General features: G+C 36.6%; 1 protein-coding gene across 15 annotated transcripts in view; it reads left to right on the forward strand.

The window, feature by feature from the left end:
* The window catches only part of Syne1 (spectrin repeat containing nuclear envelope protein 1), a 428,203-nt gene that overhangs the window by 83,233 nt on the left and 321,385 nt on the right, over positions 1 to 23,585 (forward strand). For 13 of the 15 annotated variants that reach the window (XM_078018867.1, XM_078018881.1, XM_078018877.1 and 10 more), the window contains 6 exons: positions 8,068 to 8,163; positions 13,168 to 13,251; positions 17,210 to 17,230; positions 17,697 to 17,789; positions 18,755 to 18,933; positions 23,319 to 23,515. In XM_078018867.1, the coding sequence (XP_077874993.1) occupies positions 8,068 to 8,163; positions 13,168 to 13,251; positions 17,210 to 17,230; positions 17,697 to 17,789; positions 18,755 to 18,933; positions 23,319 to 23,515 (670 nt within the window). The remainder of the gene's footprint in view (positions 1 to 8,067; positions 8,164 to 13,167; positions 13,252 to 17,209; positions 17,231 to 17,696; positions 17,790 to 18,754; positions 18,934 to 23,318; positions 23,516 to 23,585) is intronic. The other 2 variants (XM_078018869.1, XM_078018875.1) reach the window with 1 other exon arrangement.

Genomic DNA, 23,585 nt, shown 5'->3' on the forward strand with positions numbered 1-23,585 from the left:
CTCGAGACTGGACCTGGGATGGGAATTCTCCTCCCCCCCCCCTTCTCTTCTGGGTCTGTGTTTCTAACTGAACTTTAGTTAAATGGGAAGTCATGGTTTATCTGGGTCCAGAAGTGAGGCACCACAGTGCACACAGGACTCAGGGATGCGCAGAATGTGTCCTGAGAAGCAGCCCTTGCCTTAAGACCTCCCACACAGTGCACAGAGGGACATTTTGTGTGCATCTGAGGCAGCACACAGGCCTGATAGTGCTCAACAGTGAGCGTCTCACCGGAGGTGGTTTTCAGTGGGTTGGGCTTTCTGCTAGACATTTTCTAGTTCCATTTTATTGGTATCACAAGGTATCCAGCAATCACAAATATTGAGTCATAGGGTGTGTGTTTAGTATTTTAAAGTACATAGCTTTCTGTGTTGTGAAATGTTTTGAGAGTTCTTCCCCCCAAAGAAAAAGCATTCGGTAGAAAACTAAACAAGATGATGGTGAGGACCTGGATTGTTCTGGCAGAAGAGAGGTTGATTTTACTCTTGTGGTTGCAAAGGGCTAAATCTTGAATGCTGAAAAATCTACTTACAGCTGTGTGGTTTTGATTACTAGGAACTCTAAGATGGTAGAAAATGTATAGATATTCACCAATAAAATGGTGATATTCTAATAGTGTTTCAAAGTAGGTTTTTATTTTCTTGCATGATAGACTCTGTAGAAAACTATGGTAGTTTCTGAAAAAAATAAAAAATAAATAAAATTGCCAAAGAACCTACCAGTTCCACTTCTGGCTATATATCTAAAAGAACTGAAAATAGGGTGTTGAAGAGATATTGATACATGTATGTTCATAGCAGCATTATTCTCAGTATCCAGATGGGAGAACACCTTGTATCCACTAACACAGAGATCAATACAAAAAGTTTGGTACCTATGTACAAAAAAAATGCTATTCAACCTTAAAAAGGAAAGAAATTCTATCATCTGTGACATGATGGATGAACCTTGAGAACTTTATGCTAAATGAAATAAGCCAGTCACTAAATGACAAATCTATATGATTCCACTCATATAAGGTATCAAGAATAGTCAAAATTATTGAAAAGAAAGTAGAGTGTTGCTTGCCAGGAGCTGGGAGGAAGCAGAAATGCTGTCATTCAATGTGTGTAGCCTTTCAGTTTTGCAAAATGAAAATAGTTCTGGAGATGGTAGCACAGTAATATGGAAATAACCCACCACTGAACAGTTACACTAAAAAATTGTTAAAATGGTAAACATTTTTAATGTGCATTTTCGCACATTTAAAATTTATAACTTAGAATAGCAAAGACATACAATCAGATTCCTTTGAAAATGTTCATTCTTATCTTACAGAATGAATTGATTTGGGGTCACTTGTAGGAATCTCATCATTGGATGTGGGGAGGTTCTGAAATATAGTTTGGCTCAGAACAGTTTTTCATACTAATAAATTTAGACATGTGTCAGTCATGTTCCATTTGTTGACAAAATTAGTTTTAGATGGTTTAACCCAGAGGAGAGGTCTATTGAGAGGATTCTAGGTGCTTCAGAGTATAAGAAAAAGATTAATTAGCAGGAAAGGGTTAACTCAGAAGCCCTGTGTGTTTAAACTGTGCACATTCCAGAGAAAGGCCTATCTTAGTAGTGGCCCTGGCTGGCTATGGGGAGATAACCACTGAGCACTTAGCATATTTTGCTTCTCTATACTGTAACCTTATGCCATACTATGTTTATGTTTTGTGTTAGGGGATTTGGCTGTGCTGTACCACTTTGAATAGATAGTTTATATTACCAATCTGATTTTGGTTACCATTTTTTTTTTCTGGGGTTGGGAGTGAGAAAAAGGGCTAGAGTCTGAGTAGCTGATGCCCATCATATGGGAACTGTGTGTACTCAATAAAAATCCCAAACTAAGGTTTGGCTTAGTTTCCCTAGTTGGCAACAATTAGTGCTGTCACACATCATTGTTAAAAAAATAAAGTGCATCTCCATGTGACTCTGCTTCAGAAGGGGCAGGTCACTCACCTTGGAAATTGTGTGAATGCATTTTCCTGGACTTCACTCCATGGGAATGCACCTCTCCCCTTTGCTGATTTTAATCTATATCCTTTTGCTATAATAAACTGTAGGCGGGAGCCTAATAGTTTTTCTGAGTTCTCTAAATCCTAGAGAATCACAAAGCCTAAGGGTGGTTTTGGAGACCCTAACACACTGGGTAACTCAGTATTGAAAAAGTCAGACCTGGAGTGGCTTGGGACCTCAGTACCAGGAACCTGATGATGAGCAGGAGGCGATTTGGTCCCAGCCATCTTTTAGGTCCACGCAGAGAATGTGACAGGCCCAGCTCAGGGCAGAGTAGAAACATGACCACTAGGAGACATGATAACCATGCTAACATATATTTATACACACGATGTTTTCTTCTCTTGATTTTAGTATTTCTTAAATCCACATTTAGAAGTGGCTTTTTACTATTAAATCTTTTTGTTTCTAGTAGAGTAGAAGGCACTTGATTCGATCAGTCAATAATTTTCTTATTGATATTAAATAAAAGTCATGTTCATAGGTTTGAACATTGTTCTGAAAAAATTAAAGTGAGTGCCTGCATTTTTGTACTAGGCTTTCTGTCTAAAAAGGAGGCTCAAATTATAAATAAACCTGGGCTCAAATCTCCAGTCACTTAATAGTGGTGTGATTACTGGCCAATACCTTAGTGAAGCTGGGATTCAGATTCCTTGCTTTTAGAGAGAGGGGAGCATTCCCACATGCGGTGGGGTGAATATGAAGTGACATAACCCGGAGTCCACACAACAGTGCTCGACACATTTAGACAGTCAGTAATATTTTACTAATTCTTCTTTATTCTCCTTCCCCTATTCAATCAGCTACTAAATTTGAGTGATTAAATATCTTAGCCATAGAAACATCTGCTAAATATTAGAATTCATGTATGAAGTTTATATGACTTTTGCCTTCTTTCCCTTATGCAACAGCATTGTTATAATTTTTATTTATTTATTTATTGTACTGATTCCTGAACCCAGGGACATTCTATCACATTTCGGCCCTTTTGTTTGTTTTTTAAAATTTGAAAGAGAGTCTCACTAAGTTGCAGAGACTGGCCTTGCACTTGTGATCCTTCGGCCTCAGACTCCTGAGTAACTGTGACTACAGGTATGCAATACCATGTCTGGCTCATTTTATTCATGATTTTTCAATGTGAACATTTCTTTAGTTTTCATTTCATACCAATAGTTATTTCTGAAATCTTTTTTTTTTCATCAAATCATTCTCCTAAGCTCTTAGGGAATGTAATTATTCTTCAGAGCATACAACTGACATGTAGGATAACACATATGGCCATCCTTTCACAAATAAAATTATAAAAGCAAGTGGCAGATAGGGGCTAAATATATGTTGGTGCTTACAGACCAGTGAATAGACCCACGCACATGCACAAACACACATGCACAAACACACAGGGGGAGAGAATATTTCCCCTAAGGGAGGAAGCGGTCAGAAAAAATGTCTAAGATACCTGTGGCTTCAGATTTCACAAAGTTCAAGAAGAAACCTCCTTGAAGTCCTCGGAGAACACGAGTGAGTTGTGTTATGTGTCATCAGGGGGCTGCTGTAGTAAGAATGAAAGAGGAGGAGACATAGAGAACATGGAGCTGTGAGGTCTGTTCAGTCACAGATGAACCACAAGGGACTTGCCTGCAGCACCAGCCCTCAGAGGCAGAGGCCTGTGCAGCCGTGAGTTTGTGGGGATTTTAGGGTCACCCAGTCATTTTAGAGAAGAATGCATGGTTTAGACATGATTTGACGAAAGCTTCTGGAAGGATGGCACTGAAGGGAAGTTCTCTCTGTCTTCCTCTGCCCTCACGGGGACAGGAGGCCATTTCTGGAATGACAGCAAGCCCCGCATGAATAGGTGATAGTTCTGCCTGCTAAGTGTGATTGCTATGGTCATGGGGGTGGAAATTCTCCAGATATCTCCAAAACTTATCACAGTTTTACACTGATTTAAAAAAAGAAGGAGGAGGAGGAGGAGGAGGAGGAGGAGGAGGAGGAAGAGGAGATGACAATTGTGATCTTGTAAAGTGCTCAACTGCTTTCAAGCTCAACTCCAGTGCTTGAAAGCAATAAGAACAAAATCACACTGTCCTTATTGTCCATTAAGCTGGGCTTCAATCAATTATCTTCATTTCTATCTTTTTTTTGGCCTCTAGCCCTATGACCTTCATTCAACCAAAGTAGTCATAGTGATACAGTATTTTGTATGTGACAGGAGACAAAGTTAGCCAGAAGATTTTCGATTACAATGTTGTTCCAAAGAATAGAGATGAACTAATCAGGACAAGAAAAAGCTCCCCTATTGTTCATGCAGTATGTATAAACAATGCCTCAGGCAAAGTGGCATTGCCCAAGCACCTGCTACATATTGGACAATGTGTAGGAGAGGACACTTACCTGGAAGGAGGATTCAAGTGTCATGTCTATGCAGGCAAACTTCTGTGAAGAGCAAAGGACTTAGGATGGAAGTGGCCCCAGCTCCAGTACCTAGCCAGCTCCTGTGAGGGAGGCAGTCTTGTCATAGGCAGAGGCCTGTGGGCCACTGACCTGTCTAGCTGTAGCTGGTGATCTGAAGGCCAGTTCAGCCAGCACTATGGAGCATGTGTTCTTCAAAGTGGAAGAGACCTGTGCATGTTTAGTGGCATGGATCCATGCATTCAATCACATTTTTGGGGGGTGTCAAATTTCTTTGAATATTTATTATTTCAAGGGAATTTCCTGTTTTCTTTCATTTCTTTACATATTCACATTAAAATATTATGTGAAAAACTTAAATTGTATTTATTTACTGCATATATCACATATTTATGAACTTTTCCTTTATTGTTTTATTTCATTTAAACTACATAGATACTTTGAATGATAGATTATATTTGTAATGACTGTCTATGGTCATTGTAATAATTTTGATTCTTATTGCACCAAAGAGTTTTCATTGTAATGGCTCCTTTTGTTCTAGATAACTTTTATTTATATGCTTGGGCTATAAAATCACTCTTACATTTTTGCTCTATAAGTTAAGAAGCAGGGTGAGGGGTGGGATCCAAGAGGGAATGATTGAAAATGAAAACTGTTATTTTTGAACATGTATTTCGCAGCATGAGAACAAAATGTATTCAGCTGTTCATTTTATAAAGAGAGAAAAATACTTTTAAAATTAGAATTATACCACTCAGAGTTTTTAATTCATGCAGTCAGAAGAGAAATATAAATGCTCCATATGTAGAGAAGAAAGTCAATTTCAACAAAACATGGTGTTTAAATAGCTCTCCATAGAACATATTTATTTAAAGAAAGGAAGACAGTTGATGGTCAGCAGTCAAGCATTAAAGTCTGTGACTAGATTTAACAAGAATCAGACAAGAATGGAGCTGGAACTCAGAATGACGAAAGTGTTCCAATTCTGTGAGATGTCTGTGAGCCCCTCCCATCTATTGACCACCAACCTTAGTATCACCACCTCTTTGCTTCTTCTGAGCCAGGATAGGGCTCTAATTCATGGTTCCATGAACTCCAGTGTTGACTTTGAATGACTTTCTTTAAAAAAAATGAAAGACTCTCATGAATTAAATGTGGGAGTTGGCTCACTTCTCCAGCAGAGGTGATGGGTCTGCTCTGATCAGCCTGTACTTTTGTACTTATGCTCCTTTGGGTTTTGTGCTGTCTCAAGAGAAGTTTTGCTAGATGTGCAAACAAAACAAACCAGCCTCCTGACCTCAGGAGTATCAATGAGCCTGTGACCTTGGCAGCCTCAATAACACTATCACAGCAGGTCACTGAGCTAAGAGTTGCCTTGGTGGGAATGTCCCACAGAAGGCCTTCATCTTGTTAAGCCCCAGTAAGTGGTGGCCACTCACAGTGACATGGTGAGGTTGGTCCAGTTTGTCAAGGGTACCTCCTGCTGTCCTTCAGGTCTGCTTTAATCTTTCTCTTATCCTATAGGCTGATGGTGTGCTTTTCTTTCCCTTTTCTTGTACCATCCCATCCTGTAAAAAAACCTCTTTCTACAAAGCAGTCACTATTCATGTTAAAGCCCAAGCATTAAATCTTGAGGTTTTGGAAAGTTGAGTTTTATCTTCACTGGATGGTTTTTCTTCTTGCAGTGATCAGAAGGTAATTGGCAATTATATTCAAAATAAAGACTCAAAGGGCCTGGTGTATTTCAAAAAAAGAAAAAAAGAAAAAGGAATTAAAAATTATAGAGATTTCTCCTACAAGATCCCTCAAAAGAGCAAGAATGGAACCACAATATGACCCAGTTATCCCACTCCTTGATATTTATACTTAAGAACTAAAATCAGTGTACTGTAGGAATGCAGGCACATCAATATTTATAGCACCACAATTCACAATAGCCAAGTTATGGAAACAGTCCAGAATACCCATCAACAGATGAATGGATAAAGAAAATATGGTATATATACATCATGAATGTTTTAGTCCACTTTTTTTTTTGTCACTGTGACTGAAAGACCTGACAAGAACAATGTAGAGGAGAAAGAGTTTATTTTGGCTCTCAGTTTCAGAGGTCTTAATCCATAGATGGCCGACTCCATTGCTTTGAGCCCAAGGGAAAGCAGAACATCCTGGCAGAGGGCATAGTGGGATAAAACAGCTCAGGATATGGCAACAAGGAAGCAGAGAAATCTCTGCTCACCAGGGACAAAATGTATACCCCAAAGCATGCCCCTAGGGTCCCACTTCCTTCAGCCACACCTTACTTGCCTACAGCTACGCCAAATTAACAGTGGACTACTCCACTTATCAGTTTACAACTCTCATAATCTAATCATTTCACCTTGAATGTTCTTGTATCATCTCACACATCAGCTTTTGGAGGACACCTCAAACCTAAACCATACATAGCAATGAAGTTTTACCCAACCATAAACAAAAATAAAATCTTGTCATTTGTGGGTAAATAGATAGGAGAACATTTATAATTCAGACTCAGAAAGTTGAGGATTAAATATTTTCTCTCTTATGTGGAAGCTAGAAAAAAAGGGGGACTGAAGTGTGGGAAACCATCAAAATGGAAGGGAGATCAGTGGAGTGGAGGAGGAGGGTTGAAGAGGAGGGGAAGAACAAGAAAGGAATGGAGTTGACTAAACTATGCTAGGTACAGATGTGAATGTACCTTTGCAAATTCCATCATTTTGTGTACTTTGAAGTATCAATTTGTAAAAATAATATATAGCCAGGTACAGTGGTAAATGCCTGTGATCCCAGTGATGTAGGAGGCTGAGGCCGGAAGATCATAAGTTTGAGGCCACCTTGGGCAGCTTAGTGAGTCTCAAAATAAAAATTTAAAAGATCTGAGGGTGTAAAGCACATCTGGGTTCAATCCCCAGTACAATAGATCGATAGATAGATAGAGGAAGGGCCAGTAGAAGAGTGGGGATATAAGTGGGGAAGAAGGGCACAGTGTTGGGAGTTGCCCTGGCTCCAAAGACTAACTTCCCCATCCCCCGAGAAGAGCTGTCCAATGGTGAGCCCTGCTGGCTCACATGATCCTTACCCACCAATCAGACTAGCCCTGCTGGCATACATGATCCTTACCCACCAATCAGACTAGCCCTGCTGGCTCACATGATCCTTACCCACCAATAAGACTAGCCCTGCTGGCATACATGATCCTTACCCACCAATTAGACTAGCCCTGCTGACTCACATGATCCTTACCCACCAATCAGAAAGCACCTCATGCTGACTGTCAAACCGTTCAACCATTAAACTGTCATAATTGTCAACCCCCCCCCATAAATATGCAGAGCTGTTCCTCAATAAACCAGCATTTTCTCCGATGACAAGCCTTGTTCATTCTTTCATACGGAGTTACTGGGGATTGAATAGGGCAAATGATATTCCATGCATAGATGATTATGTCAAAATAAACTTGACTATTGTGTATAGCTAGGATGCACTAATAAAAACATAATTTCTTTTCTCCTACAAATTTCACCATGAGCAGCATTTTGATTTTACAGCGGAAGCCCCCTATGGTGGTGGATGATCTTTTTGAAGACATGAAAGATGGTGTCAAACTGCTGGCTCTCCTAGAGGTCCTGTCTGGTCAGAAACTGGTAAGATTTTTGTTGTTATTGTCTTTTTTTTTAACCAAACTTGTCAATTAGTTTTATTTGGAATTTGGGGATTGCAGGGTTGAAAGAGTAGTGGGTCCTGCCCACAAGAGAGAAAGTTCTCTTTTGTAAATGATAAGATACTGGAAACCCTGGTTTATTGGTCATTTCTAGGAGCAAGCAATAAATTTCTTTTTGTTCTTGCAAATTCCCAATGGACTGAAAACATATTAGTAATGATAACTTGAGAAGTAGGAATAGAGAACAGAATAAAGAATAAAGAACCATAGAATCATAGACATGGCTAACTATTGCATCTGCTTAGTATCAGGAAGATTTGCTGCACATTAATATCCACCTCACTTAAATGTTTGCTTTTCATTGGGAAAGATTGTTAGTCCATCTTTATGTATTTATACAGTTGTTTGTGGAAATTTGAGCTTAAAAGTAATGTGGCATTTTTCATACTCTTGTTAACATCCTCCGCCATCAATCATTTGTAACAAGAACAGCATGTTCACAGTCATTTTTTTATATGCCACAGAACAATCACAGTGAAAAACAACATTGGCAGTGAGCTATAAATTATATTTTTCAGGACATTATTGAATAATAAAATATTTTTTCTTGCATATGTCTTTTCAGAGTAGAACAGTAAGTAGTTTATTAACATAAATTATTTATAAATTAAGGTTTACTGTAATTGGTAAAAGGAGTTCAGGAAGTATTGTCCAGAATGATCTATAACACACTGAACCGAAGATCAGAAATTGGCAGTACTTGTTTTTTCTTTATCTCTTATATCTTGGCAATCATTATTACTTGGATAATTAGATTTTTAAGAGTGTTTTTGACTGAACATAACTTTCCAGGTAATTTTGTGTAGGGAGTCAGTCATCAAAATAACTTAAGAATCATTTGTTGAAAAATGCAAATCGGTACGGTTTTGGGGTCCACCATTCCTGTAACTGGATTCTCACAGTAGCAGATGCATTTGGTGAACTGGTCTCCTCTGAGCTCATCTTTGATTTCAGCTATGTCAGTAGTGGACATTTCCCCAAACACTTTGACAGCATCTCACCTCAGGTGCTAGTAGCATCTCTCTGGATTCCTGCCTGAGGGCTTTTATCAAAGCCACAAGTTGACAAGGCTTTCTTGAAGTATAAGAGAGTTAACAGTCCCACAGGATCCCCAACCAACAGAGATAGGAGTCTGTGAATAAATGTTCAGCTTTGAATTTTTATGAGGAGCAATTTTTAGACATGTCTCAGAATTCTCCACAGGCCCTCCAGTGGGACTGAGCTCCAGTTACCCACAGAGGTAAATTCCAGTAACACTCCTTGTATTGACTTTCCCTGCTTTCCATCTCAGTCTTCACACATCCGCACTATGTTACTAGGAAAGAGCTTGCTAAGTCCCTGTCACAAGCTCTGCTTTGGGATGAACCATACAGAACATATATGAGTAGACAATTTGGAATATAGACATATTCATGAGCACAATAAATCGAATAAGCACCAGGGTATAAGAGCTATTAGACTGAAATATTGATTATCTTAAATACCTGGCCATCTTCCAAATCTCCTGAATTCAGATATTTATTTGAAGGTTGAAAGAGCTTTGATATGAGTATTCAAGAAGTGTATCTGCCATAGTTTCAAAACTAATTCTGTCAATGTACTTTCCCAACAGTCTATAGAAATCTTGATGGACATTTAAGTGCCAAGCTAGATTATTCTAGAAAAAGTGTATATATTTGACCGGACAATCTTACTTCTGTTTAAATGTCCTACACATTCAGACATAGTTAGAACTGTGGAATCCTAAAGCTGGAGAGGTTTTCTGAATGAAACTCAGCATTCTTATTTAACAGGGAGGGAAACTGAGACATAGAAGGGCAATTTCCAGTGTAATCTTTACTATTATTGATTTATTTATACAGAGCCCTTCAATAGTTTGAATTACACAAATTGAATTTTTTTCTGAAATTATAAATATGCTTTAGCAATGGTGATCTTGATTTAAATTTTGTACATGTGATCATTATGGTTCAGGAGCACACAGAGAGGAAGCATTGTATAAAGAAATGAGCATACTGGGCAATCTTTTAGGGTTTTTGAAGGGAGAATGTGAGCAAGTACATTTCCTCAGGAGTGTCAGGAACTCTACAGCCACCCAAGGGGCAAAAACATTGTAAATGCCATAGTTAACCCCAGAGTGCACATAGCCCCTGCCTCTGGGTGTGACCATGATAATCAAGAAAATGTGGCCAAAGGAATTAGCATCTTCTTCACTGCCCCCATCCCAGGGTGAGTGCAATCTCAATATCTTAGTACCCTTTAATAGCCTTTTGTGACTCCCTTGTCTATGATTCTATTTAAAATCTTAGGGGGTTTTAAATTTTAAAATTATTATTCTTGTATTTCTTTACATACCTGGAATGCTAATTGTGAAGCATTCATTCTTTAATGAACTAATGATTATGCCTTTATTCACATGTAAACCACAAACTTTAATTTAATTTTGCCTGTGAGATATTTTTAAGAATGTGAGCAATTTCTATCAAAAAACAATAGGAACCATAGAATCAAATGAACAGATTAAGGACCACAGACAAACCTCCTCCTCCTCCTCCTCCTCTTCTTCCTTCTTCTTCCTCCTTCTTCCTCCTTCTTCTTCCTCCTCCTTCCTCTTCCTTCTTCCTCTTCCTTCTTCCTCCTTCTTCCTCCTTCTTCCTCCTCCTTCCTCCTTCTTTCTCCTTCTTCTTCCTTCTCCTTCCTTCCTTCCTTCCTTCCTTCCTTCCTTCCTTCCTTCCTTCCTTCCTCCTCCTCCTCCTCCTCCTCCTCCTCCTTCTTCTTCTTCCCTATTTTGGTGATTCCTGAAGTATTTTTAGAAAGCCTCTAATACTTTGCACTCAAGAGAAGTCTAATAATTCATTTCAGAGTGCTCAATGGGCACTTTTAGGAACTTGTGAGCCTCCAAAGCTCCTTTACGTTCACCAGGTAACTATTAGTCATCAACCAAAGAATTACATCTACATGAATTAAGGACCTAATGGCAAAACACTTAAATATTTTAGCAGAAAATACAGGCAATCTTAGACACTGGGAAAGGAAAAAAAGTCATTCAATAAGACAAAAAAATTGCTATATTTAACCATGTTAAAAGTAAGAACATTTAAAAAATCAATTACCTTGAAAAGAAGTGATTATACTTGTCCAAGACATTGAAAATTTATGTTGTGAAAGGCTTAGAAATATAATATAAAAAATACATAAAATATAGCTTTAAAACAAGAAGGGTACAAACGACCCACAGGAAAACTGTGCAAGAGATGGGAAAAGGCATTTTACAAAATAAACACACATTGCCAATGACCAGAGGAAGAGATGTGCACAGCATCGCTGTCTAGGAAGATCACATGGAAAGCAGTACATACATTTCACATTCATTTCATTCAAAAATATGTTTTAAATATATGTCAAAATAAAGCGTTGGGGAGAGTATGAGTCAAAAGTGTCACTGGATAAGAGTGAGAAATAGTGGAATTGTTTTGGAAAAATTTGAAATTATTTTGCAAAAAATAAAAGTTGTGCTCCCTCTGACCTGACGGTTCTCCTCCAAGTATTATACATCCAAGACAAACTATGCTTGTACAAAAGGTGGTAAGTACAGGAATTATCCATCAGCATAGATTATTATAACCTATATAATATTATATCATGGAAATAACCCAGGTTCACCTCCGAGGGAGAACATATACAGGGCACATTATCACTGTCAAAATGCATGAAGTACGGATGAATCTTAGCAATATAATGTTACTCAGAAAAGTAAGTTTCCAAGGATTTACACAGTGCTGATCTATGTAATGTTTAAAAATCAAGGGAATGTTCATTAAGGATGCATCTGAATGAACTGAATCTATAAAGAAAGGAAATTTTGGGACTGGATTTAATGTGGTGGTTGTCTTGGGGAGAGAAAGACAAGAAGATAGGGATAGAAGGATGTGATGATATGGACTGATGTGGTTTTTTTTCTCACTGAATTGTGTGTCTTGGCTTTCTTTTAGTTGGCAGATTAATTTTTTTTTTTTTGCCTTGCAAAAATAAACTAAATAAGTGGGCTGGGCATATGGACAGATTAAAAAGCTAAGTCATGTATAACAGTTTCCCAGTGAAGAATAAATAAAAGTTTAAGAGGTGTTTCTTCTACTTTAATATTTCTTTAAAATAACACCATTACATTATTACCCAATACACTAGTAATTGAAATGAAAAGATAATCCATTTTGAATTTTAATGGGAAATTATTTAGAGCTCTAAGGTGTCAAAAAAGAGAACAGTTTGCAAGTTTTCAGCCTGAGAGAGACTTCTTTGCCTCTGTGAGACTGGTATTGGCTGTGAATGTAAAGAAGGCAACAATATCAACTTCACTGAATTCATTTTGACTTTTCAAATTATTGGTGTGGCTCAGAGAAAGCACAAATACATTTTGATGACTTAAATGCAGATGACATAGTATCCAGATACCCAAACACAATGTTGGCTTGGCTTCATGTGTTTTTGGTCAATCAAATCAAGAGATGTCAGCACTATTGTCAGAATCTTTGCAGACCCCTATGACTGTAAAAAAAAAAAAAAAAAAAAAAAAAAAAAAAAGAAAAAAAGGTGAGTGACCAAGAGTATGTTTCTTGTTAAATATTTCCTGACCTATAGGAATACCCATCTCCATAGACAGCATGGAACTTCATGAATTTCTGCTTTCAGGCATGCAAAAGCCCCAAAGGCAGCATTTACAGAGAAACTGGGAACAAATGTCTTTGTAAGGCGGGTGCTTCAGGGTGCAGAGGGACAGTGCTCCTTGGCATATTTGCTCACTGTTGAAGAAGTTGAATAATGTCAGTTGCTTTTGAATAGCTGAATAACCTTCAAGTATAATTTTTATCCATTTAGATTTTTTTAAATGTGTGCTCTTTTTTGGTCCCTGTTCTTTTCCTTTTCACAGCCTTGTGAACAAGGACGTCGTATGAAGCGAATCCATGCGGTGGCAAACATCGGCACTGCACTCAAGTTTCTGGAAGGAAGAAAGGTAGGAAATGATAGAGAACACTGGAAGAAGGAGGCATGGGCAAAAGAATGCTTCCAGAAGTAGCCATGGCTTCAAAGCACTGCCAGTTATCTATGCAGCAAGGACACATGGTATTATTATAAAATAATTTTGGATTTATAGTAAAGTTGCAAAAAAGGGTTTCACATCTACTCTTCACTCAAATTCCTCTGAAGTTAAAAACTTATACAAACATAGTACTATTATCAAAATAAGGAAACTAAAATGATGTGATACTGTTAATGAAAGCACAGATGTTAGTCTAATTCCATCAAATTCTTCCCGGTTGCCTTGCTTCTGCCCCAGGACTCAATCCAGAATCACACAGTGCATTTGATCATCTCTTTATAAAGAGTCCTCATTCCATTCTTGTCTTTCCTAACCTTTGATATTTTTGATACCGCCAATCAGTTATTTGAGCATAATGTCTCAATTTGAGTTTGTATGTTTTCTCATGATTAGATTGAAGTCATACATTGTTGGCAAGAATACTAGGGAAGTGATGTTGTATTCTTCCAGCATATCATGTTAGTGAGCATAGAATTCTGAAATGCCATTGCTGATGAGGCAAACCTTGATCACTTGATATGTAATGTAATGCCAAGCCTATAAAGAATTGAAGTTATTCAGCTCACAGTTCTGCAGGCTGCAGAGTCCGAGAGCATGGTGCAGACACCTGTTCAGCGTCTAGTGAGGGCCTTCTTGCCGCATTACAACATGCAGAGACAGAAACTTGAGTAAGCATGGGTCAACTCAGCTTCCTTTTCCTATAAAGCCCCCAGTCCCATCAGGGCCACCCATCCCACCCTAATGGGCTTATCTGATCCTAATCACCCCCCAAAGGCTGCCTCACCAATGCCATTGACATAAACTTGAGGATTAAGTTTCTAACACATGATATTTGAAGGATGCATTCAGATCATAGCAGGTAGTGTCTGCCATGATTTCCGTGATGTCATTACTGTTTTTTTTCTCTTACACTTGATGAATAACTTAGAGAGGAGATCATTGAGACTGCTAAATCTCAGCTTCTCCTCCTAATTTTTACTCACTGATTTTTGCATCAATTTCTTTCAATAATTATCTCTGTACTCTTTGCCTACTGGTGATTTTGTGTTTCCCTCATTCTATCTACACTTATTGAAATTGTTCTGTAGGAAAAAAGATGTTCTTCCTTCTTCACTCTATTTATTGACTTATTCAACTAATTTCTTTCAGCATGGACTCATGTAAATTTGTTTTATTCATACTTATAATCGAAAACTGTTATTATTATTTCGTTGTTCAAATTGTTCCAGCTTTGGCCATTGAGAGCTCTTTGGCTGGCTTCTTCAAGAACAAAGAAGTGCTTAAAATGTTTCTGGTAACGACAGGTGATTCAGGCTTATATGTTCCTGCCGCAGTCCTAAAGTCAATCACTTCTCTAAGGAGGCTTTGTTCCTGTTACTGGTGAATGGTGTTCATAAACCTAGATCTAGGGTTTGCTCATTGCTGCTGAGGTGATGTTGCTTCTAGGCTTTCCCAGCAGATAGGTCCAAAAGTATGTCTGCTTACTCATTTCTGTATATACACATGTGCTTGCCCCCCCTACCTATCTGTATGCATACATATATGTACATATATATATATGTATGGCTTCTCCTGTTTGTATGCATATGTAAAAAAACACATTAGTTCAAAATGATTCATCTGATTCCAGCCTAATTCCATAAGGCTCATTCTAGCCTCACATGCTTATTTATTTCTGTTTTCTCCAATAATGAGAGCACTGGCTCTCATACACGATATATTTGCTTATTTTTTTGTAACCCTGCTATATGCATAAAATAGTTTTGGAATTGCTAGTTCCTATTCTTGTCAGAAACAGGTTTACTAACTGGAAATCAGTACTTAATATAGTTCTTTTTCCCCTTAGCATTATATTACCCAGTCATAAGACTATTTTCCAAATGTACTTTAGTTATTTCTAGTCTTCCACATCCCCTTTAGTGTGCTTGAATTAGCAATTTTTAATAGTTATGTTCCATTGTTATTGTTTAACACACATGCACTCATGCGCATGTGCGTACACACACACACACACACACACGCACATCCTGCTTTACTTTATATATTTTTTCTTTAATTTTGGGGAGACATTACCATGATTCTAAGAGTAAAAAACACAGTAGTAAAAATTTTCCTGATCTCTTTTCTTCCATCCTCATTCCCTGGCCTCTAACTCCATTTCCCATCTCTCCTAATCAATCTCTCTAGTTTTAACATCCGTTCTATGTTTCTTTTCAAATAAGATGTGTTTGCATATGCCCCCTCCTTTCCTACATGAAGGGTAGGATTCCATAGGTGTATTTTCTGTTTTTTTTTTTTTGAAGTGTATCTTTATAATCACCTCAAATCGGTTCATGACTATTTCCACGATTCATTTTTAACAGCTGCATAGTATGCTGTTATCTGGATGTGTCTCTGTTTGTTCAGCCACTCTTGTGAATGGGCACTGAGGTTGTTTCTAAGATTTTTCAAACACTAAGTGGAACTAATAATTATGTTAAAAGTACTTTCATCTTACTAGAGGCATGTATTTTCTAGGTAGAACCCTAGAAGTGTGTTTGCCAGGTCAAAAAGTGTGTGTGTATTTTTCTTAGATACCGCCATATTTCCCTCCAAAAGGGCCTCACCAATCCTCTTAGATTTAGCTTTTTCTACTCTGTGGGAATTTAGTATGTCTGTACTTGGCAATAGCAAAACCAGCTTTATAAACAGGTATCCATAAACTTCTGGAAAAGGGAATAATTTGATTACTTCCTAAAATCTACATGTACTAAGTTAATTCATTCACTTTATAAATGTACAAAACAGGAACTTGAAAAAAAAACTTAGATCCTGACCCTTAAATAACTTATGTTTAGAAAAGTTGGCAATGCAGTGAATCAGGATAAAGTTGTTAGTCTTGCAAACTTCATGCCCTACACAGATTCTAGGAACTAGGACCATGCAGAAAAATACTTTTATCTCCTTATACAATATTGGGAAGTGTTTGCAAATCACTCTAACTTCATTATTATTGGAGAGCTTACCCTCTTCTTGCTCACCCTGTGTTAGCTTTTCATAGAAAGCAGAGTAAAGCCTTATGGAACAGGATATTAGAGGATTCCAGGATATTAAGTCTGCCATTTCCATTGTATAACAAGAATGCTTTAGTTCATTCTGAGAAATACTTATTGGTTAGAATAGAAAAAACAAATTTCCTCTTGTTAATTAATATCTTGGAGAAAACTGTAAAGACTTAATCTATGAAAGGCATTTTTCTGAGGACTCTTCCCATTGAAGATTTGCTCCCACAAGATCCATTTTCATAGAAAAAACGGAGAAAATTAAAAATAAATAAATACAGGAATCATATTTCTAAAGTTAACATTTGCCCTAGACACAAAGTATTACAGTTGAATATATGATAAACATTTTAAAAAGTAAACAATTCATAAACTTCTGAACTTTATTTTAATCACACACCTCATGAAATCTTAGCTTAGTTACATGCCTGAGGAGTATGTCATTATTTTTTTAATTCATAATTTGTTTATGAAAAAAGATGCTGAACAGTTATTTCTTATATGCTATAGATATTGATGGACATAGAAGTTCATTTTGCTTGAACTTAAGAAACAACCGTTTTAATAATTGGGAGAACATAAAAAATGAATAATTAAGGGCATTTGTAGACAGATTGGAATCTAAGGAAAATGCTTTATAGTACATTGCCCCAAAACTAATGCTAATGATCTCTATTTTACTATTTCTTGGCTTTACTTTGTTTTTTGAAATTTATTCTCAAAGTCATGCTCTAAATTTACTATCTTTTATTCCTTTTGAACAAATAATGCTGATTTTGGAAGGTTATTTATGTATGTATATCATCTTCTTCCTTTGTTTTACATGTCAGTCCATGTACAGAGGATCACCGGTTAGTACAAATTTTAGAATTTTTAATTCCTGATTTTTATAGGTAAAAGAGAACATAAGTTTCATGCTATTTGGTAGAAAACTTAAAAGTAAGTGCATCTTCTTAAGCTACTCTTCATGGTTTCTTTTTAGTCAACCTTTAAATGTAAAGAATAACCATTTTTTTTGTTTGGAAATTTTTGTTGATAATTCCTTGCATGATGTTATATATTTTTTAAAATTTTAAATTTAAAAAAGTTTTTGAAATCAGTTTTTTAGTTGTTACATTTTGTGCACCTAACAAATGCACCAGAAAGTTTCACTGAAACCATGTGTGCGTGTGTGTTCACGGCTCACCCTACTTACTCTTGTGTACCACCTCATGACCCCAAACCTTACTGGTGTCTAATAAAGTTCTAATTATTGTGTAATTAAATGGGTTGCAATATTTCTAGTACATTACTAATGCAGTTTTTCTTTTTAAACAGATTAAACTAGTCAACATTAACTCCACTGATATAGCTGATGGCCGACCATCAATAGTTCTTGGATTGGTGTGGACCATTATTCTATATTTCCAGGTATTGTGCTACAGTTTCTTTTTCAGTTGATCTTATATCAAACAGAAGGAAATGATAGTAGACATTTTAATAATGTTCTCTTTTCCCATAGGTTGGGGCGATCCTTAGCTTAGAAGATATGTTACCTTCACTCATAACAGGGTATTTGGTTCCAAGAGAATTTCCTCTTCTCTCTTGAAACCCACCATTCCAAAATACTCCAATAGAGGTACCCACTCTGAAAAGTAGGTCAGTCTCAATGGAGGTGGATATAGGCATAGAAGGAGTTTGGGAATTTTTTTCTTTTTTCTCTGGGAGTAGTTCTAAGCTCCAGGGGGTACATATTAACCACCATTCCATGCAATGCAGAATAATTGTTCTAAACATTAGGTTTTATTTTATGAGATGTATCAGTCATTTTCCATTTTTACAACAAAATAACTGAGGCTGGGTAACTTACAAATAAGAATATTTAACTTACACTTTGGGTAACTGAAAGATTAAAAAGTACGGGGCCAGTTCTGATGACGTCTGGTGGCTGTATCACATCAGGGCAAATGGCATCATGGCTTGTGCCAGAGGGAGAGATCACAGATCACAGGGTGAGGCAGGAAGCCAGAGAGACCAGGAAATTGCCAGACTAACAGTGCTCTCATGAGAACTAACCAAGGTCCTAGGGCAGCTCCCCAGTGACTAGGCTCAAACTCCCAAAGGGCCAGCATCCCCAAAATTGCTTCCAACATATGAATTTTCAGGTGACAAGCTCAGATCACATCTAAACCAGAGCATCAATTCATTCATGCATTCAACAAATATTTGTGACTCTAAGATATAGGGGCACAGTGAGCACAAAGAGGGATAAAATGTCCTCTTGTGCCCTATAAGAGCTCACATTTCAATGTCATTTTTATTGGGAAAAGTATATTCCAAGGAAAGAAAACCAAAGATGATTCTTATGTTTTTGCTCTCTGTTAACTCGTAAATAGATTGAAGAGTTGACCAGCAACCTGCCACAGCTACAGTCTCTGTCCAGCAGTGCCTCTTCTGTGGACAGCATCGTCAGCTCTGAGACCGCCAGCCCACCAAGCAAGCGCAAGGTGGCCACCAAGATCCAAGGAAATGCCAAGAAAGCGCTATTAAAATGGGTGCAGTACACAGCAGGCAAGTAAGTATCAAGGGTTTGTTTAATAATTTGAGTTATCGATTTATCGCTTATTATGCCTTCTAATGATTGCAAAATATGAAAAGATATTTGAATGAATGACTTTTGCTTTAGCTCTTATTTCACTGTCCTTGAACTAAAATGTAAACATAAGCTCATCACCAATACTCCAAGAAAATGCTGTAATAAAATGAATTCTTTCTTCGTTCATGTGATTGGGCCTGATTGATTAAACTGATCAATTTTTAACTTTTGATTAGTGGCCTGAGGGCTAATTCTAATCAGATCATTATTTAAATTTTCTGTTCCTATTAAATAATGTTTGCACAAATAAATTACAAGCTCAAACTTGATTATCTCTTCAAAAGACTCTTGAATTCGATTTAATAATAATGTTAAGAAAGGTCCACATTCTGAAAAAACATCGTATTTGTTTCCATTCCCTGAAATTTTCTAGCAATTTTATTTTTTAATTTTTACCCTTTGTTCTTATATCTATAACACAGATTCCTTTGTCAACTCTTGCTTTATGAGTTGAAATTTAAATTTATGTAACATTTTGTTATGATGGCAGATGGAAGATTACTGCTCTTCAAAAAAGTACCTTCTCATAGCAATTCCAGTGGGATATCTGGTTGATGATAGCAATATTTTGTGGTCTAATGTGGTCACTGTCAAGTTTCTTCACATAAAAGTTGTGCATTTGTTTGATTTTCCTAAATAGTGTGAAATATTAACTAACTTTCTATCTTGCTTTACTTGATTGAATCTAATCTGAATCTGATTATCTACTTTAGGAAAACAGTTGTAAATAAGTACTTATTATAAAATACTGAGGTGCTGAAACATAGAGAATTCTATTTTTAAAATGTTTGAAGAGCAAAAATAAGGAGAGAAAAATAAAAAAATAGAGAAGATGTAATTAGTGTTACTAATTTATGTAAGTTTGTTTAGCTTTTAAAGTGTGTTAGTTGTTTTCTAATTTTAGGTATATTCTTATGATTCAGTGCAGCCAAAAATATTTCTGAAAACAAATTTGTGTGACTCTTTAGACTCTGTAGTATAAAATTAAAATTAAAAATCTGACCCATAATATTGGTGCACTATTTGATTATAAGCACATTGGACCTTACTAATCTCTATTGTAATTTAACTGGACAGGGAAAAGAAATGTCCTGGGTGGAAAACTGATGACCACTTGCTGACATTTGTCACAATGCTATTGCATTTATACTTTGTAATAATTCAATATGCTCTTCTATTGTCCATAACTCCACACAACATTAAACTAATCAAAAATAATTTGATTTTTATTTGATAACATAGTGGCTCGAGGTTAACTCAAATTTAATGCTGTGGGAGTTTTCCTACATCGAATTTAGTTTCACATATATTGTGTTGGGTTTCTAAGATATGCAGAGATATGCTAACAGTGCAAAGTCATTCCTACAACTTATGTTTGTGACATCAGTTTACGCTGTACTTATCTGTATAAATGTCTAATATCATGGTCCCCAGGGGTGTCTACCCATCAATATACCAATCAGATCCATTTCTCCGGTAACTGTGTAAACTGTAGAGTTTGGAAAGGTGACTCTTTGTCATGAAAATTCTGTAAGGACACATGACGTTTATGCCACCAAATTGTTGATAATTGTTGTGAAGCTTCCTTTTACATGGTCCCTGTGTACACTATTTAAGCAACTTCTTACCTGACATGGATAGAAGACTTTAGGATCTGTATGTGTGTGACAACTTTCCTGAAATTGTTATTATCTTATGGGGGCTCTGTAGTCTGGATCACTCTCACAGGACTCTCACAGCCAATGGGAAGGTGGGAAATGAGGAAATATTTAGAAAGCACCTGACTGATTGTTAGAGTGTATTCACTATTTTCACACAAAGTTTAAAGATATTTGAGAAATGAGTCAAAAACTGTGTTAGTAAAACAAAATCATGAAGCCCTTTCTATTTTCTTAGCCAGTTTCATGGACTGCTAGTACATAGTCTCAGAAATAAAAGCACTAAGTTAAACCATTTGCATACCTATTATTAACTGTCTAAGAAGAACGATTATGTTTTAACACAGAAATAAATCAGATAAACAAACAAATGAATACCCCAAATCATTCAAAATTACCTGAAGAAATGTGGAGCTATTTTAGTCAGCTTTTTCAGTGCTGTGAATAAAGCACCCAACTAGGACAACTGTAGAGGAGGAAAAGTTTATTTAGGGCTCATCATTTCAGAGGTCTCAGTCCATCAACAGCTGGCTCCATTCCTCAGGGTTCAAGGTGATGCCAGACATCATGGTGGAAGGGGTGGTGTGAGGGAAGCAGTTCACATGATGATCAGAGAGCAGAGAGTGAGACTCCACGCTGCCAAAACAAAATATATACCCCAGAGCCACATCCCCAATTCCAACCTTCTTCAACCTCACTCTATCATTTTGGTTGCTACTCAGTTAATCCCTGTGCAGTTATTAATTCACTGATTGGATTAAGACTGTCACAACCCAGTCATTTCTCCTCTGAACTTGCTTACATTGTCTTACATGTGAGCTTTTGGGGGGGACACCTCACATAACATAGTAGAGACCAGAATTGCCTGTAAACTGACCACATTTCATCACTTAAGTAATGCACAAGTTTTCCTTGGGTTTATAAAATTCTAAAAGGAGAAGTTTGAACTAAAACTAGAACTTTTGAGAACTATTAACTACTACTTTGATGTAATAAGAAATGGTGTGTATCTTCACACTCACACACACATATTATACATGTATATTTATTTCAGCAAATTTGCAAAAGGAAAAATGCACTGAAACATTTTAATGATTCTAAGGTAGTAAATATTTAAGAAAACATTTTAAATATTTCTTTTAAAATATCTGAAACAATAAAAAAGTTCAAGGAAACATTAAATAACATGGTGAATATTTATTAGCTAGTTGTTTATTTGTGCCTTGCTTTATTATGTTAAAAACTAATATGAAGTGGCTTAAAGAGTCAGGAATATTTATAAATGAGAAAATATGAGCAAGGAAAAATATAGGTAGAAAAGTAAGATGAAGAGGAAATAGACAAATGAAAAGATAACAAGGACAAACTTTTCAACCTGTGTGGATATCAGATGTCTGCTCAAAGAATTTGTATCCATACTGCCAGAGATGCAAACTCTAGAAGAAGCAAGAGCAGATTGGGGATTACAATTACTAAAGTCTTGTACACAGTTATTTTTAAAATATTTATTTGTAAAGCCAATGATTAAGTCCAGTGATGCTATTTTCAGCACATGATATTTTATGTGAACTGAATGCACTTTGGTAAAAGGTGATTTAGAGTAAATCTGAAGTTTCCTGAGATTAAATTTAAGGGAACTTAGCAACTTATTACTGAGTATGATATAGTTTTTTTATGGAAATTTTGAGAATTTGGTAAAAACTCAGTGGGGTTTTTGTTTTATTTAGGAACAACTATAAAGTGAATGACTAATTTTTTAAAAAGAATCTATCAGATGACTTTATCCATGAATATTCCCTAACCAAATAGTCACATCTATAGGTTCTACATTTAATCATGGGGTCTCACTGATGCTCACAATCATCTTTGCAACTCTTTTTTGGAACTCCCTTTGTAATTGAGAAATTGTAGGTAGAAAAATCTCTTATGATTTTGCCTCATTTCTATTTCTAATCACAAAGTAGCATTACCAGCTTGAAGTGCTTTCCTAATTGTAACTGGCTTTGAACTTATCAAATCCATCACCAAAGAACAAAGATTTGTCTACAGAGCATTGCTTTCAAGATAATTCCAAACAGAAAATTTTAAAGCAATTTGATTTGTGGGGTAATGAAGTTATTATCTGGAATTGTGTCAATCGTGGCTCTTTTGTGACTACTTTGTGTATCTGATCACATCATTTTGCTTTTGTATGCTCTGGTGTATTGGATATGATGTAGCCACATCATCTTAGTCTGTTAGAACCTTGGCCTATATGACGTACTGTTGTTTATCATTAAAAATGTGTTGGATAGAATTTCTTAAAAAACACACACTGGTTAATTCTTGTCACTTTTGGTGTTTTTATCACTTTCTCTTTTTAAAATATTGTCACAAATTTTCCTCTAAATGTATTTCCCTTTCAAAAATAAGTGTGAATTATGATTCAAATGGGTCATCTCAATTACTGAAAAAATCTCATAAAACTATAAATTTTATTATCCTCTAAAATATTTTTTTTGCTTAATTCCCCCCAAAGGAAAAAAAAAATCATTTAACTGATATAATGCATCATTGGCAATGAGCATTGGGTTTTGCATAAGATCTTAAAGAAAGTACTTGTGTCTATTCAGCATGTGACACGGTTTCTGTGTTTACCACACTAAGGCAGATCGGAATAGAAGTGAAAGATTTTGGGCGAAGTTGGAGAAGTGGAGTTGCCTTCCATTCCGTTATCCATGCGATCCGACCTGAGTTGGTGGACTTGGAGAAGGTGAAAGGCAGATCTAACAGAGAAAATCTGGAAGATGCTTTCACTATTGCTGAAACACAACTGGGCATTCCAAGACTGCTGGACCCTGAAGGTATGTTGAATAATTAATGACTGTTGCATACCTCACTGTAGGCTATTTGTATGTATTAAACCCACAAATT

Source organism: Ictidomys tridecemlineatus, chromosome 8, assembly GCF_052094955.1.
Source record: "Ictidomys tridecemlineatus isolate mIctTri1 chromosome 8, mIctTri1.hap1, whole genome shotgun sequence".
Taxonomy (NCBI): Eukaryota; Metazoa; Chordata; class Mammalia; order Rodentia; family Sciuridae; genus Ictidomys; species Ictidomys tridecemlineatus.